The sequence below is a fragment of the Diabrotica virgifera genome, chromosome 4 (genome assembly GCF_917563875.1).
Source record: "Diabrotica virgifera virgifera chromosome 4, PGI_DIABVI_V3a".
In the NCBI taxonomy this organism is placed as follows: Eukaryota; Metazoa; Arthropoda; class Insecta; order Coleoptera; family Chrysomelidae; genus Diabrotica; species Diabrotica virgifera.
This window is the reverse complement of record NC_065446.1, coordinates 35,029,316-35,049,705: the sequence shown is the minus strand read 5'-3', so window position 1 is coordinate 35,049,705 and position 20,390 is coordinate 35,029,316. Positions and strand designations below refer to the sequence as shown.

The 20,390-nt window shown below is 34.2% G+C and overlaps 1 protein-coding gene across 1 annotated transcript in view; it reads right to left on the bottom strand.

The window, feature by feature from the left end:
- Positions 1–20,390, bottom strand: part of LOC126883564 (laminin subunit alpha-1) — a 490,753-nt gene that overhangs the window by 442,688 nt on the left and 27,675 nt on the right. The window contains exons 6-7 of the mRNA XM_050649204.1: positions 9,986–10,271; positions 5,486–5,803 (exon numbers count right to left, since the gene is read on the bottom strand). Coding sequence (XP_050505161.1) covers positions 5,486–5,803; positions 9,986–10,271 — 604 coding nt within the window. The remainder of the gene's footprint in view (positions 1–5,485; positions 5,804–9,985; positions 10,272–20,390) is intronic.

Genomic DNA, 20,390 nt, shown 5'->3' with positions numbered 1-20,390 from the left:
AACTAACATTAGAATTCGTTTTGTCGTATTAATTAATTAAACGCTTTTCTTTAGTTCAATCGTTTCGGTCAAATCTTTGGGCGTTAATTTGACTGCCTTTTCTTCAATGCAAATGACTAAAAATTTGCAGACATATGCATTCGAGGGAACAATACACGAATAGTCAATAAAACAATTTTTTGTTTATTAATTGTTTAAATAAAAAAACGATTTTAACGGAAAGTGCTTAAATTCTCTTGTTTTTTACAATAAAGAAACTTGAAACTTTAGCAGATTGTAGCTAATTATATGAACTATACATAATTTCAATTTTTACGTTAATTTCTTACGATATGCTTCATAAATAAACAATAAAGTTTCAAATTTTTGGCCGATTCCAACTACTTTTCGTGTTTGTACATCATATGTTTTATACATATTTTAATAAACATGACGATATATTTTAATGTTTGAAAAGTGTAAGACTAAAAAGTAAAAAATAAAAAAATATGAAAAAAAAAATTTTAAGAAACGCTTTTCTTTAGTTACGAGTGACTAAAATTAAAAATATTATAAAAAAATCAACTAAAAAGCAAAAAATAAAAAACAATTGAAAAAATCTAACACATTCGTTAAAGAAAAGCGTGGGGCGAAAACCGTTTATTCGATGAACGCGCGCCACGCTGTTCTTTGACGGATGTGTTAGATTTTTTAAATTTATTTTTATTTTTTGCTTTTAGTTGATTTTTTTATATTTTTAATTTTAGTCACTCGTAACTAAAGAAAAGCGTTTCTTAAAAAATTTTTTTTCATATTTTTTTATTCACCTTTTACTTCAAAATATCTCTGAAAATACTGGAGATACGAAAAAAATCATGGACCACTAAATTTTAGCTTTTTTAATAAGTAAAATTCCCTTGTGCTAAGATTTTCATTAGAGTGAACATTTAGCGAGATATAGCTGTTTAAAACCTCTATTTACGAGCAAACACTCCCTTATTCGAGCCTTTTAAACCCACCCCAATTAAAAATTAAGAGATCTTACGGAATTTAGTTAACACAGTCTTATAACTCTTCAAAAATCCTACAAAATCAAAATTTGCTCTTTCGAGCAATCTTTTTGTCTTCTCTGTGTCAGGTCGTGTTTCTGCCGCATATGTCGTTATTGGTCTGATGACTGTTTTGTAAATTCTATCATCATTTCTTTTCCGATATTTTTATTTCTGCATATTGTGTCATTCAGGAAACCTGCGGCTCTATTTGCTCTATTCACTTGATCTTCCACTTCTGTTTCGAGCTATCCGTAGCTAGCTAGTGTGATGTCTAGATAATTAAACTCCATTACTTGTTAAATTATTTGACTCTCCAGCTCTAGTTTACATCTTATTGGATTTGCTGTTATAACCATGCATCTTTTTGGAGAAATTAACATGTTAAATTTTCTGGCAGTTATATTAAATTGGTGCAGTATACGTTGTATATCATCTTCCCTTTGAAAGATTAGTATTGCATCGTCTGCATAGCAAATTATTTTAAATTGTTTTTCTTCCATTTGGTATCCTTTTAGTTCTTACTTTTTTATTATTTCATCCATGATCAATAGATGATTGATCAATAGTTGAACAATAGAAGACTCAGAAAATCCCCTGAATCGCCCAGTTCCAATTGGGTCAGTTAGTTTTTTTTTCCTTTATTGGCTTTGGATTACTTGATCCATTTAGCCACGATAGATAATAAATTACTATTTGCTACAATATTCCAAATATAATAGCATTACATACATCTGCGCACATATAATACTTATGCACACACATACATACATAGGTAGATACTGAAATAAATAAAAAGCAAAAAAATACAAAAAAGGAGGTGGAAACATTAAATTGCCCAGCAGGTATACTCTTCATTCATGGCCCTAACCAATTTAAATTAATTTACAAATAATGAAATTAACTAACACACTACATGCTAATACTAAATACTAATAAATATATAAGTTTTCTTTACACAGCGCTAAGGCTTCAACCCGGTTCGACACCTCGGAGGTTTAGACCTTCTTTGTGTTTTTAATTTCTTTCTCTTTTGTATATTATAATTTATTATACTCCTTTTTTATTTGATTTAATTTTTCCTTTTTTGTTTTGTTGCCTTTTTTGTTTTTTAATATTTTTTGTTATTTTTGTCTTTTTTTATTTTTGTACACATTTTTTTTTAATTATTTTTTTAATAAAAATTTTTATACAATTTTATTCTTATTACCTCCCTGCAAAATTTACTTAATAAAATTTCACAGGGAGGCAATATTTCATAGTCAGTTAGTTCATCTTCTACTGTTTAGGATAAGAGTTAAAACCGGCAATTAATACCCGAACGAATTTAAGATGCAAAAGGCTTATTGCTTATAGGGGGATGCTGTACATATCCGACTCTGTTCAAGATATTCCTAGATCAAATATTAAATCAATAACGATTACTAATCTCTACGTGAAATTCCAAATTTAAAACAAATTTTTATTCAATAAAATTAGGGACACGTTTCGACATTATTGCCATCATCAGCTTTATAACAGCAGAATAGGAGAAATGGCCTGTGAAAGAGGCCTTTAAAATGTGGACCTAACGGAGAATTACTCAAGATTTTAAGGGCATCGCACATGGGCGCCCATACTCATGGGCAGGGGGGCCGTGGCCACCCCTGGATTTTCGGGTGCTTTAAATTATATATTGTCATTCAAAGTATTCGAAATGTAATGTGCAACATCTTCACGTCTGCCCCCCCTAGAATTTTTTATATGTATGCGATGCCCATGGCATCGCATACCTCAAACAATGAAGTGCCGCATAGAATAGGCATGAAACGAGAACTTTTATTTTTTATGTATTTTCTGTTCTTTTTTATGGTGTGGAGATATGGACTCTTAATAAACAATGTATCAATAGATTTGAAGCATTTGAAATGTGGACATATCGAAGAATGCTGAAAATCTCCTGGAGAGACAAAATAACCAATGAAGAAGTACAAAGAAGAATAGAAAATAGCAGGGAAATACTGGATTCCATCGAAATAAGAAAACTGCAGTACTTGGGCCATATTTATAACAGGTGGTGACAGATATGAACTCCTAAAATTAATAATGCAGGGAAAATTCAGGGAAGGCGCAGAGTAGGTAGAAGAAAAATGTCCTGGCTGAGAAATCTCAGATAATGGTTTGGATGCAGCTCAACTGAAGTGTCTCGGACTGTAGTGTCAAAAGTTAGAATAGCAATGATGATATTCAACCTTCGTCTTGGAGATGACATGTAAAGAAGAAGAGAAATTTTCAACACAGTGAAAGTTAGAAAAACATACTTATCTAGGCCACATACTGAGAAATAATAAGTGTATTTTTACTACAAAAGCGATATTACGTAGGTCAAAATTTTTGACGTAAGAGAACTGTCAAAACATTAGAATGTGACTTTTCATTATTACCATGTTTATAATAAACATGGCAATAATAAAAAGTCACATTCTAATGTTTTGACAGTTCTCTTACGTCAAAAATTTTGACCTACGTAATATCGCTTTTGTAGTAAAAATACTATACCAATATGCTCAACTAATAGTGAAAAGAAAGATCGAGAGAAAGAGATGACTAGGAAGGAAAAGGCTATCAGGACTAAGAAACATCCGACAATGGAATGGGCTAAATTACCAATAGCAAATAGGAACAGTAACTGACAGCGAAGAGTTTTCAATTGTAATAGACAACTTCAATTGAGTAGAGGAGCAAGTTGTTTTTGATTGATCGATTGTTGATTTATTTATAGTCCAGAAAGCCACTGCGCATCCGCTAGGAAAAATATTCTAATTCGGATTTTTTGCACAATCTTACTCAAAAAGGTCCCCTTTTAACAAATTTGCATGTTGCCAGGACCAAAAGTTGGTCAAAAACGTTTTTTTTTTGTTTTTTTCCTAAAATTATTTTTTTGCATGGAACAAAATGTTTTTAGGTTTTTTGGATCATTCCAAACAGAAAAGCTCTTTAGTGACTTTTCTCTAGAGTTGATAGTTCTTTGACAAATAAGCGATTAAAAATTGAAAAATTGCGAAACCGGCCATTTTTAACCCTCAAAAACTATGTGAAAAACTGAAAATTTGAATGTTGCCAAGGTGGGTAGATATTCTTTAAACATCGACTGATGAAATCCCGAAGAGTTTTTTGCAATACAATATCAAAAACCCCTTTGGTTTTTAATTGCCAATCAAGCGTGCCCGACACTATTTTCCACCGTTGCATGTGTATACAATATGGTGCAAATGAAAGGAATAAATTCGTTATTTCGTAAACCGGTGACTTTAAGGAAAGTTCCCAAAACAGGTCGGTTTATATTTTTAAGTTATTATATTGTGACATATATAGCATACTAGTGACGTCATCCATCTGGGCGTGACGACGTAATCAATGATTTTTTTTAAATGAGAATACGGGTCGTGTGCTGGCTCATTTGAAAGGTTCTTCCATTCTCTATTCAGTAATATAAACATGTACATAATTATTAAATACAGCGTGTCCAAAAAATTTTTATGAAATGAAATCATTTGGCAAATTGAAAAAAAAATTAAATTATTGGACACCCTGTATAAATAATTATGTAATTGTTTATATTACTGAATAGAGAATTGAAGAACCTTTCAAATGAGCTAGCACAGGACCCCTATTCTCATAGGGGTAAAAAAAAATCATCGATTACGTCATCACGCCCAGATGGATGACGTCACTAGTATACCGTATATGTCACAATATCATAACTTAAAAATAAAAATTGACCTGTTTCGGGATTTTTCGTTAAAGTCGCCGGTTTACGAAATAACGAATTTATTCCTTTCATTTGCACCATACCATACTGCATACACATGCAACGCAACGGTGGAAAATAGTGTCGCGCACGCTTGATAAGCAATTAAAAAACAAAGGAGTTTTGAATATTGTATTGCAAAAAACTCTTCGGGATTTCATCAATAGATGTTTAAAGAATATCTACCTACCTTGGCACCATTCAAATTTTCAGTTTTTCACATAGTTTTTGAGTGCTAAAAATGAGTGAGTGCTGATGAGTGCTTTTTGAATGCAAAAACTATCAACTTTAGAGAAAAGTCACTGAAGACATTTTCTGTTTGTAATGATCCAAAAAACCTAAAAAAATTTTGTTCGATGTAAAAAAAAATTATTTTAGCAAAAAAACAAAAAAAAACGTTTAAAAAATTTTTGACCAACTTTTGGTCCTGGCAACATGCAAATTTGTTAAAAGGGGTCCTTTTTGAGTAAGATTGTGCAAAAAATCCGAATTAAAATATTTTTCCTAGCGGATGCGCAGTGGCTTTCTGGACTATTATTATAATAAATCTTATTTAGTTTGTATTTCATGTTATTTTCACTGTAAAGTAATTAATCTAAAATTATGTAAAATAATAGAAAAACTATTATATTTGGGGTAAAACACATAAATATATACAAGTACCTACCAGAAGGACAGGAACAACGCTCTACACTGCTGTATCTATATTCATCATCATCAATATTTAACGCAGCTTCTTCCAATAATGATTCAATTTGGTCAGTGTGAAATGTAGATCTTAGTAAAACATTAGAAACATTGCTGAGTAATTTCAAAAATTCATTTCTGGTCACTACTGCACCATGGTAAACAGTACCATCAATCTTTGTAACGTCCCTAATACTTTGTGGAATGTGATACCAGCCTATTTCGTTAAGTTTTAATTGGAATGTCATCTTGGATGAAGTGTGAATATCGTCACCGTAACCTATCTTCATCCCATTTCCTAAAACAAATGAAATTTATGAATCAGTTTCGACCTAAAATCTAACAATTTATTGTGAGATTGTAAATTACAATAATATTATTATATTACAATAATAATATTACAATAAAAAAAAAATGATTTATTTGAAACGTCACTTCTAAGTGTTTAAATCGTAAAATTTATTGTAAAAATGGATAAAACAGAATCAAAAGTCATGGTAATTCTCATAGAAGACGAAGTCTCGCCAGAGGAGCCCATCAAAATTATTCGCAATCCTTTTTTTAAATTTTATGAGATTTTCGTAGGTCCGATAAACAAAATTTAACAGTAACTGAATTAGTGAGAAGAGCAGCCCAAATTTGAAGACAGATGAGCAAAAAGACTATTTTTTATTCCTTTTTGTAAATTTTAAAATTATTTAGTGTTGTTTTATAATCAAAATTTAACCCTCACGCACAAGTTGTACATACAACTTCAGTGAGGAACTGAGTTTATTTTATGTGTACAATTTATTTGCTACAAATAAACTCCATTATTATTATATTATATTATTATTATAATAGTAATATTTTCTGGCTATTTTAGCAATAATCAAAGTATAAGCAAAAACATGATTGAATTAAGCACTTGCAGTATGGGCGTTGTAAAATACTAATGTACTGCAAAGGTCTTAACAATCAATGCAATGAAAACGAAAGGGATGGTGGTTGGAAAAATTAATATCGAAGACTCAGTACTAAAATTAGATAACGAAATCCTGGAAAACACTTTTGATATCTGGGTAGCTTGATTGACTGTGGGGTTGAAAGTGATGAGGAAATTCCTACCAAAATAGAACTTGCACGAAAAAGCTCTATTACCTTGCGTTCTGTATTGTGCAGTAGAGGTCTGTCATTGACCATACGTCTAAGATTATTGAAGTGCTGTCCATTTTGTTCTATGGATGTAAAACCTGGACAACAAAAAAGAATGTGTGTGTACTTTGTACGCACGTAAGAAGTTATACTTCTATTAAATGATTTAAACGAAATTAATATACTTTTTATTTATATTTTCTTTAAATATTAAACTAATTTATACTTACTACTTCTCAAACATTTTTATTAGAACAGTGCCAAAAATTAAAATAATAAAAGAATAAAACACACACAAACACATTAAACAAGCCACAAATGATGTCTGAACATTAATTGTCGAAAATTTTTTTTAACTAAATACGTATTTTCTGAAAATACAATTATATAATAAATATACTTACAATCATAAAATGTATTAAAAAAAACAAAAAAGAAAGGTTCTATTGGGACTCGAACCAGCGCTGATAAGCACGGTTGGTATTGGAATTTATTCGCCTTCAACGCTTAGCCACAGACACTATGTATCATTATTTACGAAGATCGACTAACTAAACGGATTAAACTTGTGATATTTTGATATTTTGATATTTTGAAAATTGATCAAATTATTTTAATTTTGAATTGAAATGATTTAGAATTGAAAAAATACAACAAAACATAGAGTAAGAAAACAATATATTAGGTGAATATTGATAGAAATTTTGATGGTAATCAAATTATATAAATAAAAGTATTACATACTATGTATTTTGGCAGATCAAATAGGTAGGTTTATACCCATGATACATTAACAATTATTACGTACCTGTTGCTTTTAAAAACTATTTAAAAGTCACTACAATATTATAAACTTTTTTGTTTCTGTCCTCACAACAATAAAACTAATATATTATACATTTGTTTACCTTTACCTTTACCTCCAAACCACAGCTGTCCTCTGTCCTACAGCTGCCATATCGGATAATTTTTGACATGTCATTTGAACATCCAATCAGAACAAAGTTATAATGCGCATGCGCCGGGCTGATAGGTTTTAACATATAAAAATTCACCCTCTATCGCCGGTAAAGAAGTATAACTTCAAAAATGAAAAATCTAAACAGACAAGAAGCGTTTGAGTTGTGGTGTTACCGTCGCCTGCTCACAATCCCGTGGACAGCACACATATCCGACGAAGGTGTGCTGGAGACCATGCTCAAAGAGCGAGAATTGATCAACATCAGAGAAATGAGATAGGGTCAATAATTCGGTCATATAATGAGAGGACCTAAATATAGCTTACTCGGGTTGATCATTCAGGGCAAAATCGAAGTAAAACGCTGGGTGGAAAAAATAAAACTGTCCTGGCTGCGTAACATTAGACAGTGGACAGGTCGAATGGTCGAGGGATTGTTTCATATAGCTGAAACGAGAAATATTTTATTAGCTGAAGAAGAAGAATTACGGGCGTTGAACGTAATGCGTTCAAATTTTTTAATTTGTGGGCTGAAGCAGAGGTTCTATTAATACCGTAAAGAATACGACTTCTACAGTTGATTCTACAAGGCAAGATTGAGGGCAAGAGAGGACCTGGACGTAGAAGTATATACTGGCTGGCCAATATTAGGAAATGGATTAGTCTAACGTCGATTGATCTATTTGAGCTTCTGTGAATAGAATAAGATGGGTCAATGCGGTCGCCAACATCTCTAACAGATAGGCACCTTTATAAGAAGAAAATTGTCTTTGAATATGTCGTTATTGTATACCACGCTTGTCAAAATTACAATCGGCAATGAAGCAATTTTAATTTCACCTAAATTAACTAAACTAAACTAACAAATTAGTGCCACTATTCTAACATGCACAAGCTCACAAGCACTATGCTCTGCTTTTGACTATCATTCGAACTAGTTCAAAAGGCTTCGTCCTCTTTAATCTTCTAGGTTACACAGTAGTATAGTGGAGCTGGATTGCCTCAATATTCTCGTGCTTATGAATTGGTTACTTGTGATTTCCTGTAATCTTCTTGATGATTCGACAGTTTCCATTCCTAGGTCCTTATAGAGGTCACTGTTTGCTACGTACCAACGAGCATCTACAATGTTTCTCGGTACTTACATATTTTGTTTTGGAATCTTTGTATTATTATTATATTGCTTAAACCCTTATAGTGGGTATCCATACAAGTCTATACAAGTCTCAATGTTTGTAAAGTAGTAACTTATTATGGATCGACAGATTGGAGTTTCTTCCAACTAGCTAATACATTTTTTTATACCTTATATTTAGTTCTTCCCTTTTTTCTTGAGGTGAGCCTTCCGCACAGTTTGGCATATAATGTTATACTTAAATAATGTTTGATTAATTGTTGATTATTGATTATATCTGGTATATACATATTGCATTTGTTCATGAATTTGTGTCAATTTTTTGGATTTGGGTAACCTTTTGGACCTTGTTGGTCGCCTCTTCAATAGCCGCCACTACTTGGATAGCCATGTCAGCAGCAACGGTGGCAACTGTGTTGTCTTCCAGTGCAGGTATATCACACATGTAAAGTAAGTATAGGACCTGACTCAACAGACTACCTTATGGAATACCTGCTCTAATTTATTTTAGGTTTGCCGTTCATTTATGAAAATGCCGTTCATATATGTACGACCAGTGGCGCATCCAAGTCACGGTGGTCCTGCCCCCTCCCCCAGACGAAAATCAAAAAATCAATTCAATAATCATAAAAAAAAAGAAAAACCGAGAGCCATCAAACAAAAAAAATTAGGCCCATATAGGCCCAATAAATGAAAAACCACTTATCCTAGGGGTGGTAAGACTAAGTGACCTTGCATCAGATAAAAGTAATTAAATCACCCTCAAGATCCATGATCCCCCCTCAAAATAATTTCTGGATCCGCCACTGTGTACGACTGTAGTTGTGAGCACACAACACACAGTTTTAGTTTGGGCAAATAACTTTTTAATATAATATTTATGTTAAGTCTGCATACTAAAGTTTATCGAAAACCCGTACTGCATTAAGGAAGACAGTTGCAGAGAATTCCTTTGCTTCTAGCGATCTTTCGATAATATTTATTTGTAAGTCCCTTTTGTCTATGTTTTTTGTATTTAGAATTTGGACTAATTTGGACTAATTTGTTGAGTATTGTTCACCAACAATTCTGCTTCTTTATCTAATTGATCTGCGTTTTGTAGTGGAACTCTTATTTTTATTTTCGGTTCAAGGCTCAGTTTAAATTTTGTCCAATTTTTTTAACTTAAATTTAAATTCTATAGATACTGTAAACTATTTTTATTAATCTAACCTAACACTAATCTATTTTCTTTCTAAATCATGTTTACTTACCTATAAGAACAATATTCGGCCCCCTAGTCGGCTCGCCACTGGTGTCTCCCCTCATCACCACCCACTGAACTTTGAATAGAAAGTTGGAGTTGTACGCCTCGAGTTTGTTACCCAAATATTCTTCAGGTGCCAGCCAGTAAAAAGATCTTGTCCCCATTCCGTCACCGCTATTCCCTGAAAAGTCTCCGTAGTTACCCAGCGAAAAAACACTTTGACCGTTCCAGTTTGGTTTTACCACTTTTGTTACTTTTAAATCGGTTATCATCCATTCTTTAAGGGAATTTACCTAAAATTTTAAATAAGATAAAAATAGCGGACAATTAAATATAATTACTGATAAAAATTAAATATTAATAAAAAAAGATAATTTTATAGAAAAAGGTAATTATGTATTTTTTCCATTGTCCATATTGAAGAAAATTTCCATCGTTTACAGCCTCACCCCCCTCTCAAAATCCGCCTTCTCAAATGTTATATATTTCCGGTTTAATTACAGTAGGACCCAAATTATCCGGGGCTCTATTAACCGGGGTTCCAATTAACCGGGGTGAAAAAAGCAAATTTTTTATGTTATTTTTTATTTATGTATTTATTTTTTTAAGTGTTTTATACAATATACATACTACATACCATAATTTAATATACACATGTAAGTACATACATATGTGAAAAAACGTTTGTTTTTTAATAAAAGTGATTTTTCGGATACATTTTTTTAATTGTACTTCTTATTTATCACATTAAGTCAATAAAATAATATATTTCCATTATCCGGTATTTTCGATTATCCGTGCACCACCAAACCCGTCATTACCCCGGATAACGGAGGTTCTACTGTATATGGAATGGGGGCGTAAACAATGACCGCAACATTAATGAAGAAAGTAGAGGTCTTGGGTCTATATTATGTTCTTCTTCTTCTTCTTCTTCTTCTTCTTCTTCTACGGCACTACAGTGCAAATTGAGCCTTGGCCTGCTTTATTTTTTGCCTCCACCCTTGTTTGTCTGTAGCTGTTTGTCTGGGTCTATATTATGGCTTGGGATATTTGGGTCACCTGATGAGAGGACATAAATACGCATTATTTCAAAATATAATGCAAGGGAAAATAGTAGGCAAACGGAATCTAGGCCGTAAAAGAATGTCATGGTTGCGGAATTTGAGAGAGTGGTTTGGCTGCACCATAAACGAACTCTTTAGGTCAGCCGTACACAAGGTCAGGATACCCTTGATGATTTCTAATCTCCGATGGGAATGACACAAGAAAAAGAAGAGGCCTTCAAAATGTGGACTTACCAATGCATATTACCTATATCCTGAACTGAGCACGTGGCCAACGTGGAGATATTACGCCGGACAGGCAAGGAAAGAGATGTAGCAAAAACTATAAAGAAAATAAAGTTGGAATACTTGAAGACGTTATGAGGTATAGTAAATATATACTGCTTCAGCTAATTATCCATGAGAAAATAGACAGCAGAAGGGTGGACCCCTTCTCGTGGTTCCAAACTTGCTATTTATATTTAGATCTGCTGTAAATAACGGTAGAGTAGCCATGTTAATTGCCAATATTTGGAACGGACAAGGCACGTGAAAAAGAAGAAGGTAAGATACACTGGAAGAAGAAGAAGATAGGATTTACAAAACCAGGATTATCAAGTAAGTAGCTACTTATCTAAGAATTTCCCATTGATCCATTTTAGTTTTCGTTACAATAGAGTTACAAAATGCCTATTTGAGACTATTTGAGAAGCCTGCGTCCTTTTTAAAAGATACGAGGGTGGGGAGGGGACTTTTGGCTATAGGGGGGACTGTATATGCTACTGTGTTCTTACATGTCTAATCAAATGGATTTGCTACTTTTAATGTGGCCTACATATTAAATGAGATGGATTTAGTACTATGAAATGTTATGGAAGGTTTTAAGAAAAAGTCAAAATATTGAATTGAAGAGTCTCAGATGCAGAATCCACCAATTTAATAAAAATTAAAATGGTAAATAGTAATTTAAAACTAAGACTTTTCGTGTTGAAAGTTCTTTCTGGTACATCCTCAATCTGCGACTTTTTCAATTAATAAGACCGCAGACGACGAATATAGAAAACGAAAAGGTTTACTTGCAATCACATTCCGTTTTCATTCGTCTAGGAAAAAAGGACAGAAGAGGAACTTTCAGTACTCAAATCCGAGTAAAGATAGAAAAATAATAAATGATGGTTTTGCTTGTTTTCGATTCAGAGGGTTGCACATCCGCTGGACAGGCTGTTTCTACCATTTCAGGCGTCCTCAGCAGCGTTCGTTAGCGTGCACTCCTCTGAATCGAAAAATAGCTGGACCATCAATTTAAAAGGAATCTGAAAGATAATTCAAATTCCCCATTAGGACGCGATACAGCGACATCTCATAACAAATTGAAGAGTCTCAGATGCAGCAATTTAAAGGGAATCTGAAAGATAATTCAAATTCCCCATTAGGACGCGATACAGCGACATCTCATAACAAACTGAAGAGTCTCAGATGCAGAATCCACCAATTTAATAAAAATTAAAATAGTAAATAGTAATTTAAAACTGAGACTTTTCGTGTTGAAAGTTCTTTCTGGTACATCCTCAATCTGCGACTTTTTCAATTAATAAGACCGCAGACGACGAATATAGAAAACGAAAAGGAAACCATCACATTCCGTTTTCATTCGTCTAGGAAAAAAGGACAGAAGAGGAACTTTCAGTACTCAAATCCGAGTAAAGATAGAAAAATAATAAATGATGGTTTTGCTTGTTTTCGATTCAGAGGGTTGCACATCCGCTGGACAGGCTGTTTCTACCATTTCAGGCGTCCTCAGCAGCGTTCGTTAGCGTGCACTCCTCTGAATCGAAAAATAGCTGGACCATCAATTTAAAAGGAATCTGAAAGATAATTCAAATTCCCCATTAGGACGCGATACAGCGACATCTCATAACAAATTGAAGAGTCTCAGATGCAGCAATTTAAAGGGAATCTGAAAGATAATTCAAATTCCCCATTAGGACGCGATACAGCGACATCTCATAACAAACTGAAGAGTCTCAGATGCAGAATCCACCAATTTAATAAAAATTAAAATAGTAAATAGTAATTTAAAACTGAGACTTTTCGTGTTGAAAGTTCTTTCTGGTACATCCTCAATCTGCGACTTTTTCAATTAATAAGACCGCAGACGACGAATATAGAAAACGAAAAGGAAACCATCACATTCCGTTTTCATTCGTCTAGGAAAAAAGGACAGAAGAGGAACTTTCAGTACTCAAATCCGAGTAAAGATAGAAAAATAATAAATGATGGTTTTGCTTGTTTTCGATTCAGAGGGTTGCACATCCGCTGGACAGGCTGTTTCTACCATTTCAGGCGTCCTCAGCAGCGTTCGTTAGCGTGCACTCCTCTGAATCGAAAAATAGCTGGACCATCAATTTAAAAGGAATCTGAAAGATAATTCAAATTCCCCATTAGGACGCGATACAGCGACATCTCATAACAAATTGAAGAGTCTCAGATGCAGCAATTTAAAGGGAATCTGAAAGATAATTCAAATTCCCCATTAGGACGCGATACAGCGACATCTCATAACAAACTGAAGAGTCTCAGATGCAGAATCCACCAATTTAATAAAAATTAAAATAGTAAATAGTAATTTAAAACTGAGACTTTTCGTGTTGAAAGTTGTTTCTGGTACATCCTCAATCTGCGACTTTTTCAATTAATAAGACCGCAGACGACGAATATAGAAAACGAAAAGGAAACCATCACATTCCGTTTTCATTCGTCTAGGAAAAAAGGACAGAAGAGGAACTTTCAGTACTCAAATCCGAGTAAAGATAGAAAAATAATAAATGATGGTTTTGCTTGTTTTCGATTCAGAGGGTTGCACATCCGCTGGACAGGCTGTTTCTACCATTTCAGGCGTCCTCAGCAGCGTTCGTTAGCGTGCACTCCTCTGAATCGAAAAATAGCTGGACCATCAATTTAAAAGGAATCTGAAAGATAATTCAAATTCCCCATTAGGACGCGATACAGCGACATCTCATAACAAATTGAAGAGTCTCAGATGCAGCAATTTAAAGGGAATCTGAAAGATAATTCAAATTCCCCATTAGGACGCGATACAGCGACATCTCATAACAAACTGAAGAGTCTCAGATGCAGAATCCACCAATTTAATAAAAATTAAAATAGTAAATAGTAATTTAAAACTGAGACTTTTCGTGTTGAAAGTTCTTTCTGGTACATCCTCAATCTGCGACTTTTTCAATTAATAAGACCGCAGACGACGAATATAGAAAACGAAAAGGAAACCATCACATTCCGTTTTCATTCGTCTAGGAAAAAAGGACAGAAGAGGAACTTTCAGTACTCAAATCCGAGTAAAGATAGAAAAATAATAAATGATGGTTTTGCTTGTTTTCGATTCAGAGGGTTGCACATCCGCTGGACAGGCTGTTTCTACCATTTCAGGCGTCCTCAGCAGCGTTCGTTAGCGTGCACTCCTCTGAATCGAAAAATAGCTGGACCATCAATTTAAAAGGAATCTGAAAGATAATTCAAATTCCCCATTAGGACGCGATACAGCGACATCTCATAACAAATTGAAGAGTCTCAGATGCAGCAATTTAAAGGGAATCTGAAAGATAATTCAAATTCCCCATTAGGACGCGATACAGCGACATCTCATAACAAACTGAAGAGTCTCAGATGCAGAATCCACCAATTTAATAAAAATTAAAATAGTAAATAGTAATTTAAAACTGAGACTTTTCGTGTTGAAAGTTCTTTCTGGTACATCCTCAATCTGCGACTTTTTCAATTAATAAGACCGCAGACGACGAATATAGAAAACGAAAAGGAAACCATCACATTCCGTTTTCATTCGTCTAGGAAAAAAGGACAGAAGAGGAACTTTCAGTACTCAAATCCGAGTAAAGATAGAAAAATAATAAATGATGGTTTTGCTTGTTTTCGATTCAGAGGGTTGCACATCCGCTGGACAGGCTGTTTCTACCATTTCAGGCGTCCTCAGCAGCGTTCGTTAGCGTGCACTCCTCTGAATCGAAAAATAGCTGGACCATCAATTTAAAAGGAATCTGAAAGATAATTCAAATTCCCCATTAGGACGCGATACAGCGACATCTCATAACACTTTGAAGAGTCTCAGATGCAGCAATTTAAAGGGAATCTGAAAGATAATTCAAATTCCCCATTAGGACGCGATACAGCGACATCTCATAACAAATTGAAGAGTCTCAGATGCAGCAATTTAAAGGGAATCTGAAAGATAATTCAAATTCCCCATTAGGACGCGATACAGCGACATCTCATAACAAACTGAAGAGTCTCAGATGCAGAATCCACCAATTTAATAAAAATTAAAATAGTAAATAGTAATTTAAAACTGAGACTTTTCGTGTTGAAAGTTCTTTCTGGTACATCCTCAATCTGCGACTTTTTCAATTAATAAGACCGCAGACGACGAATATAGAAAAAGAAAAGGAAACCATCACGTTCCGTTTTCATTCGTCTAGGAAAAAAGGACAGAAGAGGAACTTTCAGTACTCAAATCCGAGTAAAGATAGAAAAATAATAAATGACGGTTTTGCTTGTTTTCGATTCAGAGGGTTGCACATCCGCTGGACAGGCTGTTTCTACCATTTCAGGCGTCCTCAGCAGCGTTCGTTAGCGTGCACTCCTCTGAATCGAAAAATAGCTGGACCATCAATTTAAAAGGAATCTGAAAGATAATTCAAATTCCCCATTAGGACGCGATACAGCGACATCTCATAACAAATTGAAGAGTCTCAGATGCAGCAATTTAAAGGGAATCTGAAAGATAATTCAAATTCCCCATTAGGACGCGATACAGCGACATCTCATAACAAACTGAAGAGTCTCAGATGCAGAATCCACCAATTTAATAAAAATTAAAATAGTAAATAGTAATTTAAAACTGAGACTTTTCGTGTTGAAAGTTCTTTCTGGTACATCCTCAATCTGCGACTTTTTCAATTAATAAGACCGCAGACGACGAATATAGAAAAAGAAAAGGAAACCATCACGTTCCGTTTTCATTCGTCTAGGAAAAAAGGACAGAAGAGGAACTTTCAGTACTCAAATCCGAGTAAAGATAGAAAAATAATAAATGATGGTTTTGCTTGTTTTCGATTCAGAGGGTTGCACATCCGCTGGACAGGCTGTTTCTACCATTTCAGGCGTCCTCAGCAGCGTTCGTTAGCGTGCACTCCTCTGAATCGAAAAATAGCTGGACCATCAATTTAAAAGGAATCTGAAAGATAATTCAAATTCCCCATTAGGACGCGATACAGCGACATCTCATAACACTTTGAAGAGTCTCAGATGCAGCAATTTAAAGGGAATCTGAAAGATAATTCAAATTCCCCATTAGGACGCGATACAGCGACATCTCATAACAAATTGAAGAGTCTCAGATGCAGCAATTTAAAGGGAATCTGAAAGATAATTCAAATTCCCCATTAGGACGCGATACAGCGACATCTCATAACAAACTGAAGAGTCTCAGATGCAGAATCCACCAATTTAATAAAAATTAAAATAGTAAATAGTAATTTAAAACTGAGACTTTTCGTGTTGAAAGTTCTTTCTGGTACATCCTCAATCTGCGACTTTTTCAATTAATAAAACCGCAGACGACGAATATAGAAAAAGAAAAGGAAACCATCACGTTCCGTTTTCATTCGTCTAGGAAAAAAGGACAGAAGAGGAACTTTCAGTACTCAAATCCGAGTAAAGATAGAAAAATAATAAATGATGGTTTTGCTTGTTTTCGATTCAGAGGGTTGCACATCCGCTGGACAGGCTGTTTCTACCATTTCAGGCGTCCTCAGCAGCGTTCGTTAGCGTGCACTCCTCTGAATCGAAAAATAGCTGGACCATCAATTTAAAAGGAATCTGAAAGATAATTCAAATTCCCCATTAGGACGCGATACAGCGACATCTCATAACAAATTGAAGAGTCTCAGATGCAGCAATTTAAAGGGAATCTGAAAGATAATTCAAATTCCCCATTAGGACGCGATACAGCGACATCTCATAACAAATTGAAGAGTCTCAGATGCAGCAATTTAAAGGGAATCTGAAAGATAATTCAAATTCCCCATTAGGACGCGATACAGCGACATCTCATAACAAACTGAAGAGTCTCAGATGCAGAATCCACCAATTTAATAAAAATTAAAATAGTAAATAGTAATTTAAAACTGAGACTTTTCGTGTTGAAAGTTCTTTCTGGTACATCCTCAATCTGCGACTTTTTCAATTAATAAGACCGCAGACGACGAATATAGAAAAAGAAAAGGAAACCATCACGTTCCGTTTTCATTCGTCTAGGAAAAAAGGACAGAAGAGGAACTTTCAGTACTCAAATCCGAGTAAAGATAGAAAAATAATAAATGATGGTTTTGCTTGTTTTCGATTCAGAGGGTTGCACATCCGCTGGACAGGCTGTTTCTACCATTTCAGGCGTCCTCAGCAGCGTTCGTTAGCGTGCACTCCTCTGAATCGAAAAATAGCTGGACCATCAATTTAAAGGGAATCTGAAAGATAATTCAAATTCCCCATTAGGACGCGATACAGCGACATCTCATAACAAATTGAAGAGTCTCAGATGCAGCAATTTAAAGGGAATCTGAAAGATAATTCAAATTCCCCATTAGGACGCGATACAGCGACATCTCATAACAAACTGAAGAGTCTCAGATGCAGAATCCACCAATTTAATAAAAATTAAAATAGTAAATAGTAATTTAAAACTGAGACTTTTCGTGTTGAAATTTCTTTCTGGTACATCCTTAATCTGCGACTTTCTCAATTAATAAGACCGCAGACGACGAATATAGAAAACGAAAAGGAAACCATCACATTCCGTTTCCATTCGTCTAGGAAAAAAGGACAGAAGAGGAATTTTCAGTACTCAAATCCGAGTAAAGATAGAAAAATAATAAATGATGGTTTTGCTTGTTTTCGATTCAGAGGGTTGCACACCAGCTGGACAGTTTCAACCATTTCAGGCGTCCAGATGCTGTATCGCGTCCTAATGGGGAATTTGAATTATCTTTCAGATTCCCTTTAAATTGATGGTCCAGCTATTTTTCGATTCAGAGGAGTGCACGCTAACGAACGCTGCTGAGGACGCCTGAAATGGTAGAAACCTGTCCAGCCTGTCCAGCGGGTGTGCAACCCTCTGAATCGAAAACAAGCAAAACCATCATTTATTATTTTTCTATCTTTACTCGGATTTGAGTACTGAAAGTTCCTCTTCTGTCCTTTTTTCCTAGACGAATGAAAACGGAATGTGATGGTTTCCTTTTCGTTTTCTATATTCGTCGTCTGCGGTCTTATTAATTGAAAAAGTCGCAGATTAAGGATGTACCAGAAAGAACTTTCAACACGAAAAGTCTCAGTTTTAAATTACTATTTACCATTTTAATTTTTATTAAATTGGTGGATTCTGCATCTGAGACTCTTCAATTTGTTATGAGATGTCGCTGTATCGCGTCCTAATGGGGAATTTGAATTATCTTTCAGATTCCCTTTAAATTGATGGTCCAGCTATTTTTCTATTCAGAGGAGTGCACGCTAACGAACGCTGCTGAGGACGCCTGAAATGGTAGAAACAGCCTGTCCAGCGGGTGTGCAACCCTCTGAATCGAAAACAAGCAAAACCACCATTTATTATCAAAATATTGAATACAGAACATCCTATCTTTGGTCTATCGTTGCAACGTCAAAAATCTATAAAATAGTAAATTATTAACTTTTAATAAATTTATTTTTGCTTAAAACGATACAGTGAGCACGTGAAGGTTGGAATACATTCATTTTTTCATGAATGGGCGATTTCGGAAGTAAATCCCGAAACAAGTTTTTATTTTTGAATTGAAATTTTTTGGGATATATATCATAATAGTGACGTCATCCATCTGGGCGTGGCGACGTAATCGATGATTTTTTAAATGAGCATAGGGGTCGTGTGACAGTTTATTTGAAAGATTATTCAATTCTCTAGTCAGTAATATAAATAGTAACATAATTCAAAATGAATAACCATTTTCAATTTCGTTGCAAAACGAAAATACAGCCGCATCATATTCTAGTCCGATCAGAGAGTGCAGCAAGCACCTCTACCGGTTTCGAAACTTAATAGTCTCTCATCAGGAGGCACATATGCTGCTCTCTCTGATCCAACCAAAACAAACCCCGGCGTACAGTCACAGATTGCAACGAACGAAATGGCATAGATGCCCTAGCGGCAACTGCTAGCAAAAGACTAAGGTTTCACTCTAGTGGCATACAAAACAACATGGGTATCCAGAAACAAAAATGAATAAAAATAATTGAGACAAAAAGAAGAATGTATGTATTTTATTTAATTCAAAATACATTTTATTACTGTCGGAAAACAGGAAAAATGTTTTCCACTTACCTCTATTGAAAGTAATTTCCTGACCTGATAGCAGGGAGCAAAGGCGTACTTTTCCTCCCTAGGGAGACAAAGTACTTTTACTCGCTAGGGAGTAAAAGTAAATGTGACGTCATGGTATGTCATTGATGAAATAACTTATTGACTCCCTATACTCTATACAATATTCTATTTTCTATTATGTAAGTGTCTATACATTTTAACGTTTATTTATAGAACATCCTGTATTTTGAAGAATGGTAAAAAACAGTAAATTGTTATTTTGATTTAACAATGTTTACATTAATAATAATTTGACTTATATTTGACAGTTGACAGTTATACTGTACCTACTTGTTAGTTTTAGTTCTCTAATAAATTTTGTTAGATACATAATAGTTATTTATGTACCAAGTCAGTAAAGTAACTCTTTATCGAACGATTCAGATATTATGAGCAGAGAGAGCGAAGCGAGCGAGGCGAGTAACAGACGAGTTCGATAAAGAGTCTTCACTGACGTGGTGCATACAAAATTTTATCGCAAACAATTTGATATTGGTTTTAACACTTACTTACAATTTACAATTTAAGAATTTTTTTACTTGTAGACGTAATAAACATTTAATGACAGTGATGACAGATGATTTTTGCATGATGGCCGCTTTCAATTTTTAATCGATAGTTATCAATATTGAATAATTACTAAATCGGTAAAGTTTTGTTGATTTATTTTATATGAATATAATCACAAAATACTACTACTCACTTTTTGACATAAATTTAATTAACAATGTCGTAAATTTTGTACAATATTTTTAATAATTAAAGTAAATAAATTGTAAGTTAACTCAAATAAATAATCGACTACTGCCATCGACCACTTACATTCAATTCGATTAATCGTGGCAGGTAAAGTAAAATTCTTCTTTCAGTACAATAAAGTG